The 18068-nt window shown below is 38.4% G+C and overlaps 1 protein-coding gene across 2 annotated transcripts in view; it reads left to right on the top strand.

The window, feature by feature from the left end:
* The window catches only part of cdkal1 (CDK5 regulatory subunit associated protein 1-like 1), a 581619-nt gene that overhangs the window by 303909 nt on the left and 259642 nt on the right, over positions 1-18068 (top strand). For both annotated transcript variants that reach the window (XM_060849921.1, XM_060849920.1), the window contains exon 10: positions 13360-13505. In XM_060849921.1, the coding sequence (XP_060705904.1) occupies positions 13360-13505 (146 nt within the window). The remainder of the gene's footprint in view (positions 1-13359; positions 13506-18068) is intronic.

Consider the following 18068-nt stretch of genomic DNA (forward strand, 5'->3'; position numbering starts at 1 on the left):
GTATTCATGAGCCACAATAGTTTTACTCTCTGCTCAGAATATTAAGAGGACTTATAGCAACTGGCTAAAAAATTATATTTGCAGCCCTAATATTTGAACAGTACTGATCTTTCATCACATACTTTTACACTAATATCATAGCCATAAGGATTTAGTTGGAGGAGCTAAATCAATTTCATGAATTAATTCATTGTGTTCTAAAGGTCACCTATGTTGAGGGCGAATAGATGCTTCCAAATAGCAGTTACTCAGTCTTCTAAAAAAGGCCATGTGCATCTTGGGCTGAACCAATGTTCCCTCTAACTTTTCCTTTATTGTGCATGACCTGTTGTGCTTTGTAGTCTCTTTTAAGATTACTGCACACCACATGCAAATTGAAGCAAATACAATTTGATGTGTGGTCTCATTATGGCCAGACTACATATCTAAAATGGCTTTATTCCCATGCACCTACACAGCTTTGAGGGAACACTGTGCCTCATCTTCCACACAAATTTAACTAGTACATAGAAAGATTAGGGTTACAGATTATGAATGTTAGACTGACAACCCAGATGATATGTCAAGGAATCTATTGATGAATAATATTGGTAAAAGTATTTAAATTGCAGAGTTGTCAGAAAGAGATCACTCAAGTGGCATTACTGCGTTCCACCCTACAAAAGTACTGACCATTTAGTGATTAAGTTAACCAGAGTTGCTGATCTCAGACCTGTTATTCTAATGCCATGAATTTCAACCAGCTTTCCACCCTTCTTACCAGGTCTATCTTATTGCAGAAAAGGAGAACAGTTCTTTTGTTTCTAGTATTCATTTCTTAAGTGTTACTTGAATTTGGAAAAGAATTGTAGCATTTTGTTCTTGCTTTCCTTACTGGTTCTTGTTCTTCATCTTACTCTTGCTGAAATAGTTTACTCCTCATGAGGCAGTCATTTCCCAGCTCTGGGTGCCCAATTTGTCGTCCAATTTGATGGACTCCATCAAGAGCACATGATATTGACTGTATATACTGACCACTACAACTAGCAACCGGAAGCAGCAGCAGAAGCAGAACCAAATAAATTCCAGAAGAGACAGACAGCAATACTTCACAGGAGGCTCCAAAGCACTGAAGATGTCACCTAGACAGGGCACAAAATGTCTGCAAATCATCTTCCCAGCTCAGCAAACATCCCCACAACCACGAGAAGTAGTTACACTATCAAAGTTTGCAGGACACAAAAATAGGTGGGAAGGTAGGTACTGATGATGACACAGAGACAATAAAGGGATATAAATTAAATAAATGGGAAAATTTTTGGAAGTTGAATGCAGGAAATTGTGAAGTTTTGCACTTTGGTTGGAAAAATAGAGAAGCTGAATATGACTTAAATGGAAAGTGACAGCAGAAATCTGCATCACGAGGAATTTCATGCTTGAATCACAAAAAGTTAGCTTCCAAATTCAGCAAATAGGGATTGGTGTATCAAAACAGGGAAGTCTTGCTAAAAGTACGCAAGGCACTACTCAGACCACACCAAGAAAAAGCAAAGACATATTAGCATTGGAAGCAGTTCAGAAAAGATTGATCTTGGGGATGGAGGGATTTTCTTATGACAAGAGTTGGAGTAGGATGGGCCTGTACTCACTAACATTTAGTCATATGAGAAGAGCTTGGTTTGACTGAGTTTGTTGTCATTAGGGATTAGAAGGATGAGAGAGCAACTGAGATTGAAATCTATAAAATTCCAACAGGTGCAGGGAGGATGATTTCCCTGGTTGATGAGTCGAGAAGTAGTCTCAGGATGTAAGTAGGCCATTTAGGACTTGGTTGAGGAAAAGTTTCTTTACTCAAAGTGTTGTGAATCTGTTGAGCTCTCCACAATAGAAGACTGTCAAGGCCAAGTCACTGAATAGGTTCAAGGAAGAGTTTGCTAATTTTTAGATATTAAAGGCGTTGGGATATGGGGAGTAAACAGGAATATGGCATTGGGATAGACGATCACACATGATCATATTGAATAGTATTGCAGGCTCAAAGGGCTGAATCCTTAACTCCTGTTTCTAGTTTTATATTTCTATCTGACCCTACTGAAATTTCAACAGAGTATGAAGGGTTACAAGGAACATGCAGGAGAGTGGATGTAAGGAGTATTGGATCCGCCATGATCCTGTTGTTTGGTGGAGTAGGCTTGAAGGGCCAAATAGTCTACTCCTGAATCTATTTCTTATTGTCGAAACACACAATTTTTAGAAGGCTTGACAAGGTAGATATAGAGAAATTGTTTCCCTTATAGGAGAACAGAAGACACCATGTCAGAGTAAGAAGTCACCCAGTTAGGACAGAAACAAGAAGTTTCTTCTTTGTGACTCTGTACAGTCCTTTACTACAGAGGGCTGTAGAAGCTAGATCATTAAATGTATTTAAGATTTGAGATGTACAGAGTTTTAATCAGTAAAGAGATTTAAAGGTTATGGGGAAAAGGCAAACAAATGGAGTTGCAGATTATCAAATCACTCATGATCTTATTGAATGGCAAGGCTGACTCAATTGACTGAATGGCCTACTTTAGCTCCCATGTCTTATGTAGGATGCCAAGAATATGAATATTCAAGTTTAATCTGAGGCCTTACTTCGGGAGGATGATCATCCTAATTGCTAAGGAGCAAAGTCCACATTGGGATTTGAAGTCAATGATTTCAGTTTTGCCCTAATGCTTAAAAATGGCAATTTAGGGTTATCGAAGACACAATGTCAGGCAATGTGGACACTGAAGATATTATTAGAGGTGGTTGTGTGGCAAACTTGAGTGTTGTCCACGTAGGTGTAGATCCTGACATTGTATTTTCACGTCACCAAATTACAACATTAATGGAAAAATCGAAAGGAACCAATAGTATGCCAGTCAGCACCGCAAAGGTGATTGTATTATAACAGGAAAAGAAACTATGAAAGGAAATTCTCTAACTATGAACTTACAGATAATGTTGGAACCAGCATTGAGCAGTCCCACCCAGCTCGATATTGAAGTTGGAGGAGGGTAATTTTGTCAGTCAGAGGACAAAAATGGATCATCAGAGTTACATAGAAAACGATTTGTGTTATGATCCCAGCTAATGATAATACTGGAAAAATCAGATTCTAGAATGACACCTGGCTTGATAGACTATAAAGTTAATTTTTGTTTACCATGGAGGTGGGTCAGTGCACTTTTACCAAAGAACACAAACATTTATTATACAAGAGAAAAGAAAACACTAGTTGTTACCATATACAAAAAATACATTAGAATATTCTCATTGCAAAGATCAGAAAGAAAGATGCAATCCTTTTACCTTACCAAACTTCCAAGCATACAAATTTCATTGAATGGTCACTCCTGATATCACTGTAAAACTTATTTTTCACCCGGCATGGCTGTAATCAGTTTCTCTCAGCAAATGTCTCCATTTGATCAGCGCTATCTTCTTTGATGCATTCTCCCAAGACCTCTAAACAAGTTGCAAACTCAGCTTACTTACTTCTTAACATGGGTTCTTTATTTTCATGTCTTCACTAGCTTTGTAGGATATCTTCCTCAAAGACACCTTTCCAGCGTTCTGTTTCTGGCTTTTTTCTAACAAGTTTGGGACTTTTTTTCCATAGCCCTGACAGCTAAGGCTGGTAAGAACGTTTTCCCTGTGTAACAACCTGCATCTGTATGAAGGTACTTAGTTAAGGCTGAATGAATCTGCTTCTGAACTCCCCTCTCTCTCAGTCGTCAAACTCAAGTCAGCATACATCCTAGAATTTATAACCCCAGGTGATTTGCTATTCATTCATCTAAAATCACATGATTTGTTTTTTTAAAACCTACTGTTCAAAATGACTGACTTTATTTTAAAATGAGCCAAATCTTGACAGAACCTTTAAAACTTGACACCCCACCACCTCCCAGGTAATAATAGTACATTTTGATAAAAGTAAAATACTGCAATATTGGAATTCTAAAATTTAAAGAAAACTGCTGGATATGCTCAACAGGGCTTTTTACGAGAGAAAAGATGTTTAGACGAGTGAGATGACTCTTGTTCAGAACTGAGTGTAATTGGGGTTAGTTGAACATTGAACAGCTGCATGTTTATAATTGAAGGAAAACACAAATGCATGTGTTGCTGATGGTGACCAACCCAGAAGACAATATTGATTAAAAAAAAGAGCAGGAGGTTGTAAACTGGTCCTGACTGATTTTGGCAGGTGCAGAGTAATAATGGTTGTAAGACTGGCTACTGTATTTTTCCTCTCTCAAATTTCAATCCAAAAAGAATTGTTGCATGTTCTGAGAAAGTAATCACAATCTGTTAATAGCGCACAGAATTCTGGAAGTCCATTGAACCGTTCTCCTTCAATAATCTCGGTCATAACACTACAAGGTTACCTTATGCAAGCATTGTGAATGATGCTAGGCAACTTGGCTTTGTGGATGTGTGTCCCGGAAAGCTTTGCACAGTGATTAATCTTCCGACCAGCATCAGTTTTGTGTGTGTGTGTGTGTGTGTGTGTGTGTGTGTCTGTCTGTCTGTGTCTGTTCAGGAGTATACAGCACAGCAACAATTTATACAGCAGAACCACTTGCAGTTTATGAAGGAGAAAACATCACTCTCCCCTTGGGATTTTTTTTAGATTGAATTCCATACAGTGTGGAAACATACCCTGACCTATTTCCCTCGACTAATGCAAAAGAAAATTCCCAAAGCCCTAGGTTCTCTCTCTCTCTCATTCATTATACATACACACTTTCCCCTCTTGAAAGGAGAAAGGGAATACAACACTATACAGGTGAGTCCTCAAAATAGTGAATGAAGGGTTGAGAATCTGTCCATAGACCCGTGAACACCTCAGTGTCTTAAAGGGATCTGAAAGTGAACTGAAGGAAAACATCTCATCAAGCTTGGAATCCAGACTGGTGTCAGAACTGTGCTACACTATTTTCTGGTCCTTAACCACCCATAATATTTGTGTTTCATCTTGGCTGTTTGTATGTGTAGTGTTTAAGTTAAAGAGAATTAGAAGTTAGTAATTTGTGTTTCATTTCTGCCGTTGGTTAAAAACAACCTGTTGCAATAAATGGAAACAAATGTTTTCCTGTTCAGTTCAAAACCCTGATGAGTATTTTCTTTTAATTTGGGTTTGTCAGTCAGGTAAATTTGGGACTTTGGATAGTTTAATGAAATCTTTTCATACATTTGATATCTTGAGGAGTATTGGGGCTTAACATCCAATGCATAACCTCAGTGAGTAGTGCCTATATGTGGCTGAGGGAAAGAAATGTGTGCAGGTTTGGAACTGATGATGCCTTCAAGAATGTATTAGCCTTAGTTCCAAAGCAAGCTTTTTTCCTACTGCTGAGGTGACGGTTGACACACAATAAAAGAACAATATATAGCTTTGCATTTATATAGCACCTTTCAGACTTCACAACATTCCAAAACTCTCTTCATCCAATGAAGTATTTTTGAAGTTGTAATCTACTATGTCCATTCAAATAAGTAGTTAAGGCCTTAGTTAACATCTCATCTGAAAGGTGGCAGTTATGATTCCACAACCTATTGTTAGATTGCTTTGGAGAGTTAGCCTAGATTTTGTTCAGGTCCCTTGAGTAGGATTTGAATGTACAATCTGATGGGTGGATAACTACCTATTGGGTCACATATAAAGGATAACAAAAGTGAAGTAGATGTAGGTGAATTGGAGCATACTGTTCCTCATTCTTAAAATATGTATTTTTCCATTATGAACGTATTCACCCTTCTCATCTTTCCAGCATTCTACAGTTAAGAATAATTTGAAGCACAGGAAATATGAATGGTAGCTTTAAATAACCTTCACAACATGGCCTAATGTTCAACTTATAGATTTTGATTTTGCTTGATATAGAATTACTTGTTTACACTGTTACTCATATTCTTTCAAAACTTCTACTTTGAAACATATAAAAGTTATAAAAGTTCCAAAAGAAAATGTTTGATGGCCTTGAGAATCATATCATCCAATGGAAGTGCCATGCTTTGTGTGTTGAGACATTTAAGGTAAAAAGATTAAATGGAATTGTGACATGGATTCCTAATTTAGGTTGGTCCAATGAGGATAGCATTTATTTGCTTTTCAGATACAAAATCCAGGTTAGATGATTGAAGAAGGCTAATAAAGTAATCTAAAAGGAGAACAGTGAAAAACTAAAAATGAGTTTTGTTCAAGATGATAGAGTTTAGGCATCCTGACCTCTGAGGAGGATAGAAAGGCTCAATGAAACTGCACGAGGGAAAAGTAACTAGAAAGTAGCAGTGACATTTGAGCACCTTAGCTTCAAGACAACAGCAGGAGAGATGGCTGAAAATAAATTGAAGCCCAGCCCAGGGTGAGTGAGCTAACTGACTGTGGGACGGGAAGCCCCTCCAGCAGGGAAATGAAAAGGATTGTAGTGGTAGTAGGAGACAGTGGAAAGGATTGACACTGTTCTTTGCAGTGAAGAACATGAGTCCATTTGACCGTCATTTCAGCCCAATGCCGTGGTTCAGGAGACCTGCTGTGTGTTGGAGACGAACCTTATGGGAGGGGAAGGATGCAGCTGCCATAGTTCTTGTCAGCCACAACAGCATAGGTAAAAGTAGGAAAGAGGTTCTGCTGATGTATTATGAGAAGCTAGATGTTCAATTTAAAATGAGAACTCAAACGTAAACTTATAATTTCAGAATTGTTACCTGAGCCATGTTTTGGCATTGGGCATATTAGGTAAGAAAAATTAATGCATACCTCAAAGACTGGTATAGGAAAAATTGGTTTCACTTTGAAGCTGACACCAGTACTAGGGAGAATGAGATCTATACTTTAGGAACATCCACACCTAAAGTATGGAAATAGAGATGGCTTCAAATTAAATGGAGTTAAGGAAGTACGGTGGTAGTGAGTCAAGCTTAGGTAGATGAAGCAAAACATTGGATTGAGTTATGGCAGGAGAGCAAAATCATAACATAGGTAATGAAGATTAGAAGAGAAAGAAAGTTAGAGAGAATAAACTTAAGAATATATCAACAATCATGACTAGAAGTTGCCAATATTACAAGAAGGCAAAACTAAAGGCTGCATTCAACTTCCAATAGCATTCATAACAAAGTATAACAGATTGAAATAAATAATATGATTGCGGACTGTTCTAGACCTGTGGCTGCCAGCTAATGAAGGCTAGGTCCTAATTATTGTGAGGTATATGATCTTCAAGAAGATTAAGAAGCCAGATAAAGGTGGAGGGGTACACTCTTAATTAAATACTGCATTTGTGCAGTGTGAATGTCATACCAAGGAATCTTACAAGAGTAGGGAAATTGATAACAGGACAAATTTGAAGGCTTTGTATATGAATGTGTGAGGCATTTGGAATAAAATTAATCAGTTAGCAGCACAACTAAAGACACATGAGTGTAATTTGCTGGCATGGTTACAAGGAGACCAGGACTGGGAGTTGAGTATCCAAGGGTATTCAGTGTTTCAAAAGAATAGACAAAAAGGAAAAGGAGGTGGTATAGCTTTGTTAGTAAATAAAGTGATCATTGCTATATGGATAAATGATTTTGGCACTGGAGATCAAAATGTAGAATCAGTCTGGGTAGAAATAATAAATCACACTGGAAAGAGGTTCCCATGTGGAAATAATCTATAGGTCCCCTAACAGCAGTTCCACAGTGGCAAGCATTGTAAACCAGGAAATATTCAGGTTTGTAAGAAAGGTATAGCAATAATCATGGATGGTTTTACTATGCAAATCAAATTGGCAGGGGTATTCTTGTTAGAGAGTTCATGGAATGTGTTAAAGATTGTTTCTTGGATCAATATGTTGGGGAACCAGCCAGGAAGCGAGCTATTCTGGATTTGGTATATGTAATGAGATGGGATTAATTAATGATATCATAATAAAGGATGCTTTATGGAAAAGTAATCATAGCATGTATTATCAAATTCAATTTGAGGCCAAGAAACTGGAGTCGCATACTAGTCTTCTAGTAGTAAATAAAGATAATTATATGGGCGTGAAGACAGATATGGCCCAAGTGGACTGGGCAAAAAGACTAAAAGGTTGATGAATAGTGACAGACTTTTAAGGAGATATTCAATTCCTCCCAACTAAAGTATATACCAGGGAGGAAGAATGATTCTAAGCAGGAGATCAAGCATCTATGGCAAAGCAAGGAAATTAGAGGTAATAGAAGGGCAAAAACAAAGACATATCATATTTCAAAGTAGGTTGGAGATTAGGAAACTTGTAAAGATCAAGAGAAGGATAGAAAAAAAGTAATAAAATATTAAGCAGCTGTTATGAAAGAAAATTAATACAAAATATAAAAACAGCATAAGATTCTACAGGTATGTGAAAAGGAAGAGGTTAGTTGAAATGATTGTTGATCCCTTAGTTGGTGAGACTGGGGAGTTAATGGGAAAGACAAAAATTACAGAGACACTAAATCCTCCTCAGTTTCGTAGCGGAGGACACTGAAACCATCCAAATAGTAACAGGTAAGGCAGAGGTTATGGAAAAGAAGAAACTTAAAACAATTGTTGTCACTGAGGAGAAAGTACAGAGGAAACTATTGGTATTAAAGGCAGATAAGTTCCCAGGTCCTGATGGCTCACATCCTAGAATCTTAAAGAATGTGACAACAGAGATAGTGGATGCATTGGTTTTAATATTCCAAACTTCCCTGGATTCTGAAAAGGATCAAGTGGATTGTGAAAATGCTAATATAATGCCCTTACTTGAAAGGAGAGGGAGGCACAAAATAGAAAAGTATCAACGAGTCAATTTTTAACAGGCCAATTTTTTTTTAGAATTAGAATTAGAATTCCTACAGTGTGGAAACAGGCCCTTTGGCCCAACAAGTCCACACTGACCTTTCAAAGAGGAACCCACCCAAACCCATTCCCCTATCCTATACTTGCCCCTGACTAATGTATCTAATCTACACATCCCTATGGGCAATTTAGCATGGCCAACTGACCTAATCCCCACATCTTTGGATTGTGGGAGGAAACCGGAGCACCCAGAGGAAACCCACACAGACACATGGAGAATGTACAAACTCCACGCAGACAGTTGCCCAAGGCTGGAATTGAGCTCAGGACCCTGGTACTGTGAGGCAGCAGTACTAACCACTGAGCCACCATGCTGCCCATTGAGCTACCATGGGAAATTATTGGCATCTATTACTGAGGAGGTAGTGGTACATTTAGAAAGTCAAAATACAATTCATCAAAGTTAGCTTGGTTTTGTAAAGGGTAAGTCATATTTGACTAATTTGCTACAGTTCATTAAAGATGTAACAAGCAAAGTGGATAACGGGAGTCCAGTCGATATAGCACATCTGGACTTCCAAAACACATTTGATAAGCTGACGCAAAAGATTATTATGATGTGGAGGTGCCAGTGTTGGACTAGGATGGACAAAGTTTTTAAAAAATCACACAACACCAGATTATCTTCCAACAGTTTTATTTGGAAGTACTACCTTTCAGAGTGCTGCTCCTTCATCAGGTACGTGGTGTGGCTGGATCATAAGGCACAGAATTTATAATAAAAGATCACAGTGTCATACAATTAAAACTATATATTAAACAAACTTAGATTGCTGTTAAGTCTTTTAACTTTTGGACTGGGTGCTGGTTTTGGTTCATTAATATGTAAATCCCAGAAATTCTTTTAAGTCATATTCTTGAGATAACTTAAGGTTTTATACAAAAAGAAAAGGTAAAATCTCAACTCAGACAATATATTAAAGATTTGGGGTTAGATCTGTCTGTATCCCAATCTAGAGTCAGACTTTTCATCATTTATATAAATGATTTGGATATGAACATAGGAGGTATAGTTAGTAAGTTTGCAGATGGCACCAAAATTGGAGGCGTACTGGATAGCGAAGAAAGTTACCTCACATTACAATGGGATCTTGATCAGATGGGCCAATGGGCTGAGGAGTGGCAGATGGAGTTTAACTTTGATAAATGTGAGGTGCTATATTTTGGAAAAGCAAATCAGAGCAGGACCTATCCACTTAATGGTATTGCTGAACAAAGATCTTGGGAGTGCAGGTTCATAGCTCTTTGAAAGTAGACTTGAAGGGCTTTTGCCCGAAACATCGATTTCGCTGCACTTTGGATGCTGCCTAAACTGCTGTGCTCTTCCAGCACCACTAATCCAGACCCTTGCAGGTAGATAGTTTAGTGAAAAAGGCAATTGGTATGCTATCCTTTGGTTCGAGTATTGAGTATAGGACTTGGGAGGTCATGTTGCAGCTGTGCAGGACTTTGATTAGGCCACTTTTGGAATATTGCATGCAGTTCTGGTCTCCTTCCTATTGGAAAGATGTTATGAAACTTGAAAGGGTTCAAAAAAGATTTACAAGCATGTTGCCAGGGTTGGAGGATTTGAGCTATAAGGAGAGGCTGAATAGGCTGGGGCTGTTTTCCCTGGAGCATGAAAGGCTGAGTGGTGATCTTATAGAGGTTTATAAAATCATGACGGGCATGGATAAGATAAATAGACAAAGTTTCTTTATTAATAGAAAGTGGGCTACACCACCAGTGCTTCATTCGGAGGCTCACTTAATATTTATCTAGTATGGTGACGAAACATCTGAAAATGAACCTTCCAGCTCAGCAAGCAAACCTACATCCACAAAGTCTTTTCCCTGGGGTGGGGGAGTCCAGAACTATAGGGCATAGGTTTAAGGAGAGAGGGGAAAGATATAAAAGGGATCTAAGGGGCAATTTTTTCATGCAGAGGGTAGTGCGTGTATGCAATGAGCTACCAGAGCAAGTGGTGGAGGCTGGTACAATTGCAGCATTTAAAAGGCATCTGGATGGGTATATGAATAGGAAGCGTTTGGAGGAACGTGGGCCAAGTGGTGGCAAATGGGTCTACATTTGGTTGGGATGTCTGGTCGGCATGAACAAGTTAGACTAATGGGTCTGTTTCTGTGCTGTATCTCTCTATGGTCCTATTGTTCTATTTACAAAACAGGAATTTTTGAAATGTTATATGGATTGATAACAGGATGTGTGCTTTTTGAACAAAAATAGAATGTATCTGCAAGTAAAATTCTGCAATTACAAATTCACCCCATAGAGAATGTTTCAATGTTGACGGCAGTTACTGTCTGACTTTCACAATGACTGCCTTTTTTAACATAGGATTGTCGCATTGGTTCAAGGTTGGGAAAACAATAAATTCAAACTCGGTTGGGTTTTAGTATCCTGGGGCATAATTTAAACTGGTTAAATTCAAGTTGCTGTCAAAATAGCAACCAACTCTGGTATATAGTTCACAACCAAATGTTACATATTTTCAATTTTCTAATACATTCTGAGACTGCTAGCTAGTCATATGACAGGTGCTTGTAAGCTTTCAGTGTAGAACAGCATTCAATTTCTCTTAAAGGTACAGTACGCATCTTCTATTTCATAACAGAAGAAAAGGTTATAGCCAGACATTTGGGCAACTTCAAGACAATCGGAAGATGTCAATATGGTTTTGTGAAAAGGAAAGCATGCTGTTTTTAAAGCTATAGAGTTGTAAAGACATACGGCACGGAAACAAACGCTTCGGTCCAACTCATCCATGCCAACCAGACATCCTAATTAATCTCATCCCATTTGCCAGCACTTGGCCCATATCCATCTAAACACTTCCTATTCATATACCCATCCAGATGCCTTTTAAATGCTGTAATTGTACTAGTCTCCCACTTCTTCTGGCAGCTCATTCCATACACGCATCATCCTCTGTGTGAAAAGGTTCCCCCTTAGGTCCCTTTTAAATCTTAGCCCTCTTGCCTTAAACCTGTAGTTCTGGACTCCCCCACCCCAGGGAAAAGATCTTGTCTATTTTTTGAAGGAGTAACGTATGTTGTAGATAAAAGGGAACTGTTGACATCATGTATTTGGTTTCCAGAAGGCACTTGTCAGAGTGCCATGTAAGAGGTCATTACAAAACATGTTAACACATGGTTCAGGGATAACATACTAGTTGGTACAAGATTTGGCAGCCTGGAAGAAAGAAGTGTCTGCATAAGTGGGCCTTTTGCTCATTGGCAAGCTCTAATGATTGCGGTCCCGCAACCGTCTGGGGCCTCAACTTTTCCAGTTTGTATCAATGACTTAGATGATGTGAGCAAATGTATCGTAGCTGAATTTGCAGTTGACACAGAGATAACTAGGACGTAAGGAGGTGCAGACCGATATAGATTGGTTAAGTGAGTATGAAATGCCTAGTTAATAACTTTGGCAGAAAGAATAAATAAGCAGAATATTACCAGAATGGGGACTGCAGAATTCTAAGGACCGAGGAATCTAGATGTTCTAATGCACGATTCGCAAAATGTTAGTATGCAGATACTGCAATTGAGTAAAAAGCTAATGGAATGCTATTTGTTATTGCGAGAAGAGTTGAATATAGAAATAAGCATGCTGCGCTTCATTTATGCAAGGTATATTGAAAACACTACATCTTGAATACTTGTACACTTTTGGCTTCCTTATTTAAGAAGGATTTAAATATCTGGAGACAGGAGATTTATCTGGAATGAGCAGGTTATCTTATGAGGGAAGGTTGGCATACTGGGCTTGTTTTCACTGGAGTTTCAAAGAGTGAGGGATAACTTGATTAAAGGATATAAGATGATGAAATGTATTGATCAGATGTACGTGGTATCAATGCTCCCTCTTGTGGGTGAGCCCAGAACAGGGTGTGGGTGGAGTCAGTTTTAAAAATTATGGGTTACCCTTTTCAGGGCAGAATTGAGAATTCTTTCCTTTCTGAGGGTTGCAGCTCTATCGTTGATGGCGATGGAGGCAGTGTCATTGAACAGCTTTTAAATCGGAGTACAATTTTCATTGGGCAAGAAAATCAAAGTGTATCAGCAGTGGATGAGTATGTGGAATTCAAAATACAAATAGATTGAACATGGATTTCACATGGTGTAGGCTCAAAGGGCTGAGTGCCTTATGTCTGCTGCTAGTTCCTATGATCTCATTTGAAGCCATAGGGATGAGAAGCACCAAATTAGGTGTATTATTAAGTTTTATAAAGTAACACAGTTCAGAATAATGTTGACAAGGAAATTGTTGTTTTGAATGAATTCTGTTTATCTAATGGTATTTGCTTGTAATAAACAGAATAATTAGCCATGTCTTTATTTATCACAAACTCAAGTAATCTGAAATTTGAAGGTAATAGTTACTAAATGTTCTCCTTTCTATGGACAGCACATGTGAATTGCATGGTATTTTGTGCATTTTAAGAGAAACTATACAATTGATGTACTACAGCTGGAGTTCACTTTTTTTCCCTGCAGGAAATGGCAAAAATTCTCCACCATCCAAGGGTTTATTCCTTCCTTCATGTGCCAGTTCAGACTGGATCAGATAGCGTTCTTATGGACATGAAGAGAGAGTACTGCATAGCAGACTTTAAGTTGGTAGTAGACTTCTTGAAGAAGCAGTAAGTAATTTTGAATTTGGATTGTCACCAGTCATACTTCAAAGTTAAACAAATGTCCTAAGTTTCACCTTTGGAATCGGATTTTATAAGACATTTAGTATCTAAATAACAATTATTGTTCTTTACTTCACCTTTACATAATTCATATAGCAATTCAAATCTTGTTTAAGTGCTAAAGTGCGCAGAACAGTATTTTAAACATTTCAACTGTTATGTATTTGAAGTTCACTGTTTAACTGCTATTTCTTTTCATGTGATTTCTCTATTTAATTAGTCTTTGAGAAAAGCTTCCAAGTTTTGATGCCAGTAAATCAATAACTTTGCTGAATATTTATAGGCCTCTGTATAATTGTCCACTAACACAGTCAAAAGATTTCAGTTGGTCCTTGTATGAGAATTGTAGTAGATGGAGAATAATTGCTGTGTTTTCACAATGCCATCAGATCTTCCCCTCTCCAGCCCTCAATGTTATGTCCTTAGCAGAACTGTCGTCTTTATCACTGTATGCACTCTAATGAATTTCATAAACAGCCAAGACTGAACTCCTCTTCTTTCACCTTCACGCTACTTCTGTGTCAGGGACCCTCCCCTTGCATAACAGATCATTTTACACAAGTTTAAAATTCTCTCTCAAGCTGGAACTTTCTCTAGATGTTACTCTTCATGCTGATATGACATTGGTGTCTGATTGTTTCTACTCCCCTCTCTTCTGATTTGTCTCCTTCTGAACATGTTGTACTTTGTTCTCTTAGATTAAATTTTAACAAGTGTGCTATTATTGTTGTATGGTAAGCCAACCTCTCTTTTCAACCACCTATCCCTGTTCCTGGTCCAAAATTCCATCACTGAACATTGAGCCATCATGTTCAAGTCTGTGACTGACTTAATTAAAGTGGATTTTATGAGCATCATGTATAACAGAGATCATCTGGGATCATGTTATGGGATTGATTTACAAGTTGTTATTCTTGTTACAACTCCTCACTCACTGAAATTTTTGTATCAAGAATTTGTTAGTGCTCCAATCATGATTTTTCATTTATTAATTATCATGGAGCATGCACAGTTGCTCAAAAGTCATAAGCCTGGCGTTGCTATCTTGCTCATACCTACCCAAACTTTAGTGGAAGTTGATCTTACCAGGATTTGAAAAGAATCTTAGCCTGTGTGGATGTGTTGGAGAGCTCAACACATCTAAGACCAGAACAAAATGACAGCTTTAATGATAAATCAAATATTTTTGATCTTTATTTTTCAATTATTATTATTTTCGTTTGGGCAACAAAACCAAAATGGTGCTTCTGCTTCCAGGCATATATATGATATGTATAATAGTGTTTTAATGAAAGTGAACAGGTTTCTCAGAATGCTTTTTCAATTTAACCATAATGCAGGTGTTACATAAATACAAATTGGTTTTGTAGTTATATGACTAGACCAACCCTAAAGAAACTCCAAGAGACAACTTGGCTCCCTCTTAACAATTCAATGCAAAGTTATCAATGGGATGGCTAATGATCAAGGCTATTGTTGTCCTTGTCGCTATATAATTAAAATTACATTTATGAACAGGGAATTAAGACATCAGGGCTGTTCTCACTGGAGTTGAGTCAGTTGAGAGGTGGCCTGAAAGATGTGTCTGGCATTATAGTAGTGATACCCAGTTCGCCATCTCAATTAAATAAAACTCTTGTTAGGATGGCCGAAATATCTGTATTTATTTAATTCAAGAAGGGCTGCCATATTTTATGGAATAATTCGGTCGCACGGTGCACCATATTTGTAAGGAAGTCGAGGGGAATACATTCCATGATTACTCTGTGCCAATTGTAAAGTCCAGGGGGGCTCTCAGCCACCCAGTTTACCAAAATATTTTTCCTTGCACAGAAAGAGAGAAAAGAAAATAATCTCTTCCCATGCATATCCAGGGAGGGTAAATCCGAAAGGCCCAAAAGGAGAGATACTGGATCCACTCTAATTTCCGTTCCTAAGATTTCTGTCAAAGCACTTGCTACTTTAATCCAATATCTACGGATCTTATGACAAGTCCATAAGCAATGTACAAGAGTACCCACCTCTGTTTTACATTTGGGACACATTGGAGATGCTCCTTCCTTAAATTTTGCCAATCGGTCTGGTGCTATATGGGCCCTATGAAGTATCTTCAACTGAATGGCCTGAGTTCTGTTGCAGATGGATATTTTCTGGCATTTTCCCAAATTTCATTCCATATTTCTATAGCGATTTCCTGTCCCAAATCCTGATTCCATGTTTTAAGCAGATTGTCCATATCTCCCGATACTTCATCATGTAATAAATGATAAATAGTGCTGACCAAAGATACCCCATTGGCCATAACACTCTACATTCTCTATCTGATTTATAAAGACTACTTAATAGCGTAGTCGTCTTATGTATGTAATCTCGAATTTGGAAATATCGAAACAGATCACCATTAGGTAAATCCAAATTTCTGATGCAGCTGTTCAAAAGACATCAGGACGCCTTCTTTAAACAGATCCCCTAAACAGGAGATACCTCTGGATCTCCAGAGTTTAAAAGTGGCATCTGTAAGCCTCGGTTGAAACCCCCATACTCCCACTATCGGAGTATGGGGGATGTTTTATGTGAGTTGCCCTCATTTTGCCGCATTATATTCCAAGCTTTCATTGTGTTTCGTATTATAGGATTTTTGCAGTGGTCCGTGATGATTTTCCTCTTGTCTGAAAACAAGAGGTAAATAAGTGGGCATTTTACTTGAGAAGCCTCGACGTCCAGCCAAATTGATTGTGGGTCAGACAAGACCCAATCGGCTATGTAACTATGTAGCTTAACTGATATTTCATAAAATCTGGGAAATCCAGTCCTCCCCTTGCCTGTGGAAGCTGTAGCTTCTTCAGCTTAATGAGGGGCCATCTATGATTCCAGAAAAAGGAACCCAGCCAGCCATACAATTTACGTAGTGCCAGTCTGGGTAGCATCACCGGACGCATTCTCATTGGGTATGGGAGATGGGGCAGGACATTCATTTTAATTAGTGCTATTCTGCCTAACCAGGAAATTGGAAGGTCTCTCCATCGCTGGAGGTCCTACCTTATCCTTTCCAATAAATGCACAAAGTTAGCCTTGTATAACTGACCAAATACTGGGGTGATAAAAATGCCTAAATATAAGAAACCCTCCAGGGACTGTGAAAGGAAAAGTGGGATCCATCTAATAGTGGGATATACTAGCAAGGCCACCCATTGGCATAGCCTTTGATTTTGAAAAAATAATTTTATAGCCTGAAAATGCACTAAATTTATTAATAACTTGGATTAAACGAGGCACGAACATCAAAGGATTACTGAGAAATAGAAGAACATCATCTGCATAAATGGTATTTTGTTTACCTGTACTAATCCTTGGGGCTGTTATATTAGGGTCAACCCATATAGCTTCTGCTAGCGCTCAGTTATTAGCATAAATAACAATGGCAAAAGAGGACATCCCTGACTGCAGCCCCTATCCACACTGAAGCTATCCGAGCGTAATTCATTGGTAATCACAACTGCTTTGAGATCATTATACAATATTGAGACCCATTTGGTAAACACCTTTCTAACGCCAAACCTTTCCGATGTGTAAAACAGATATGACCATTCAACCCTATCAAATGCCTTTTCCGCATCTAATGAGACTACTACTCCTGGTATCTTTCCCTGATGGCAGGCTTGTATCATATTCAAGAAGAAAGTGAGGTCTGCAGATGCTGGAGATCAGAGCTGAAAATGTGTTGCTGGAAAAGCGCAGCAGGTCAGGCAGCAACAAAGGAACAGCAGATTCGATGTTTTGGGCATAAGCCCTTCTTCAGGAATCATATTCAACATCATTGGATGATCTACGACCCTTTATAAACCCCATCTGATCCTCCTTTATGATGTGTGGCAGTACCCTTTCTAGCCTCAAAGCTAACGTTTTAGAAAGGATTTTAAAATCTACATCTAGCAAGGATATTGGTTTGTATGACGTGTAATCTTCTGGGTCCTCTCCTTTTCTTGAGAATAAGAGAGATATTTGCTTCTTTCAGCGAAGGCGGGAAACAGCCCTGATTCTATGAGTAGTTATACATGTCCATAAGTGGACCAGCCAATATTCCTGTAAATTCTTTATATAATTCAGCTTGAAAGCCATCTGGTCCAGGTGCCTTACCGCTCTGAAGTTGCCTGATTGCGTCAAATATTTCTTGGCTTGTTAAGGGAGCATTCAGGACCCATACCTGTTCCAGAGTTAGGTCTGGAAAGGTCAGGTTTTTAAAAAATGACTGCATCCTCCTAGCTATGTCTGCGCAATCCAGCGATTTATATAAATCAGAATAAAATTTTCTAAAGATCATGAGTCAGAATACCCGTACTTTCCTTGATAGACGTAATAGTTTGAGGGGCCTTTTTTTCTTTGCGAGAAATGCTCAGTATCTACCAGGTTTATCGCCAAATTCATATAACCTTTGTTTTGCAAGTAATATTTCCCTCTTAGCTGTTTGGGTTTGCATGGTGTTTAGAGCTGTCGTAAGGGCCGTAATCC

The sequence above is a fragment of the Hemiscyllium ocellatum genome, chromosome 34, assembly GCF_020745735.1.
Source record: "Hemiscyllium ocellatum isolate sHemOce1 chromosome 34, sHemOce1.pat.X.cur, whole genome shotgun sequence".
In the NCBI taxonomy this organism is placed as follows: Eukaryota; Metazoa; Chordata; class Chondrichthyes; order Orectolobiformes; family Hemiscylliidae; genus Hemiscyllium; species Hemiscyllium ocellatum.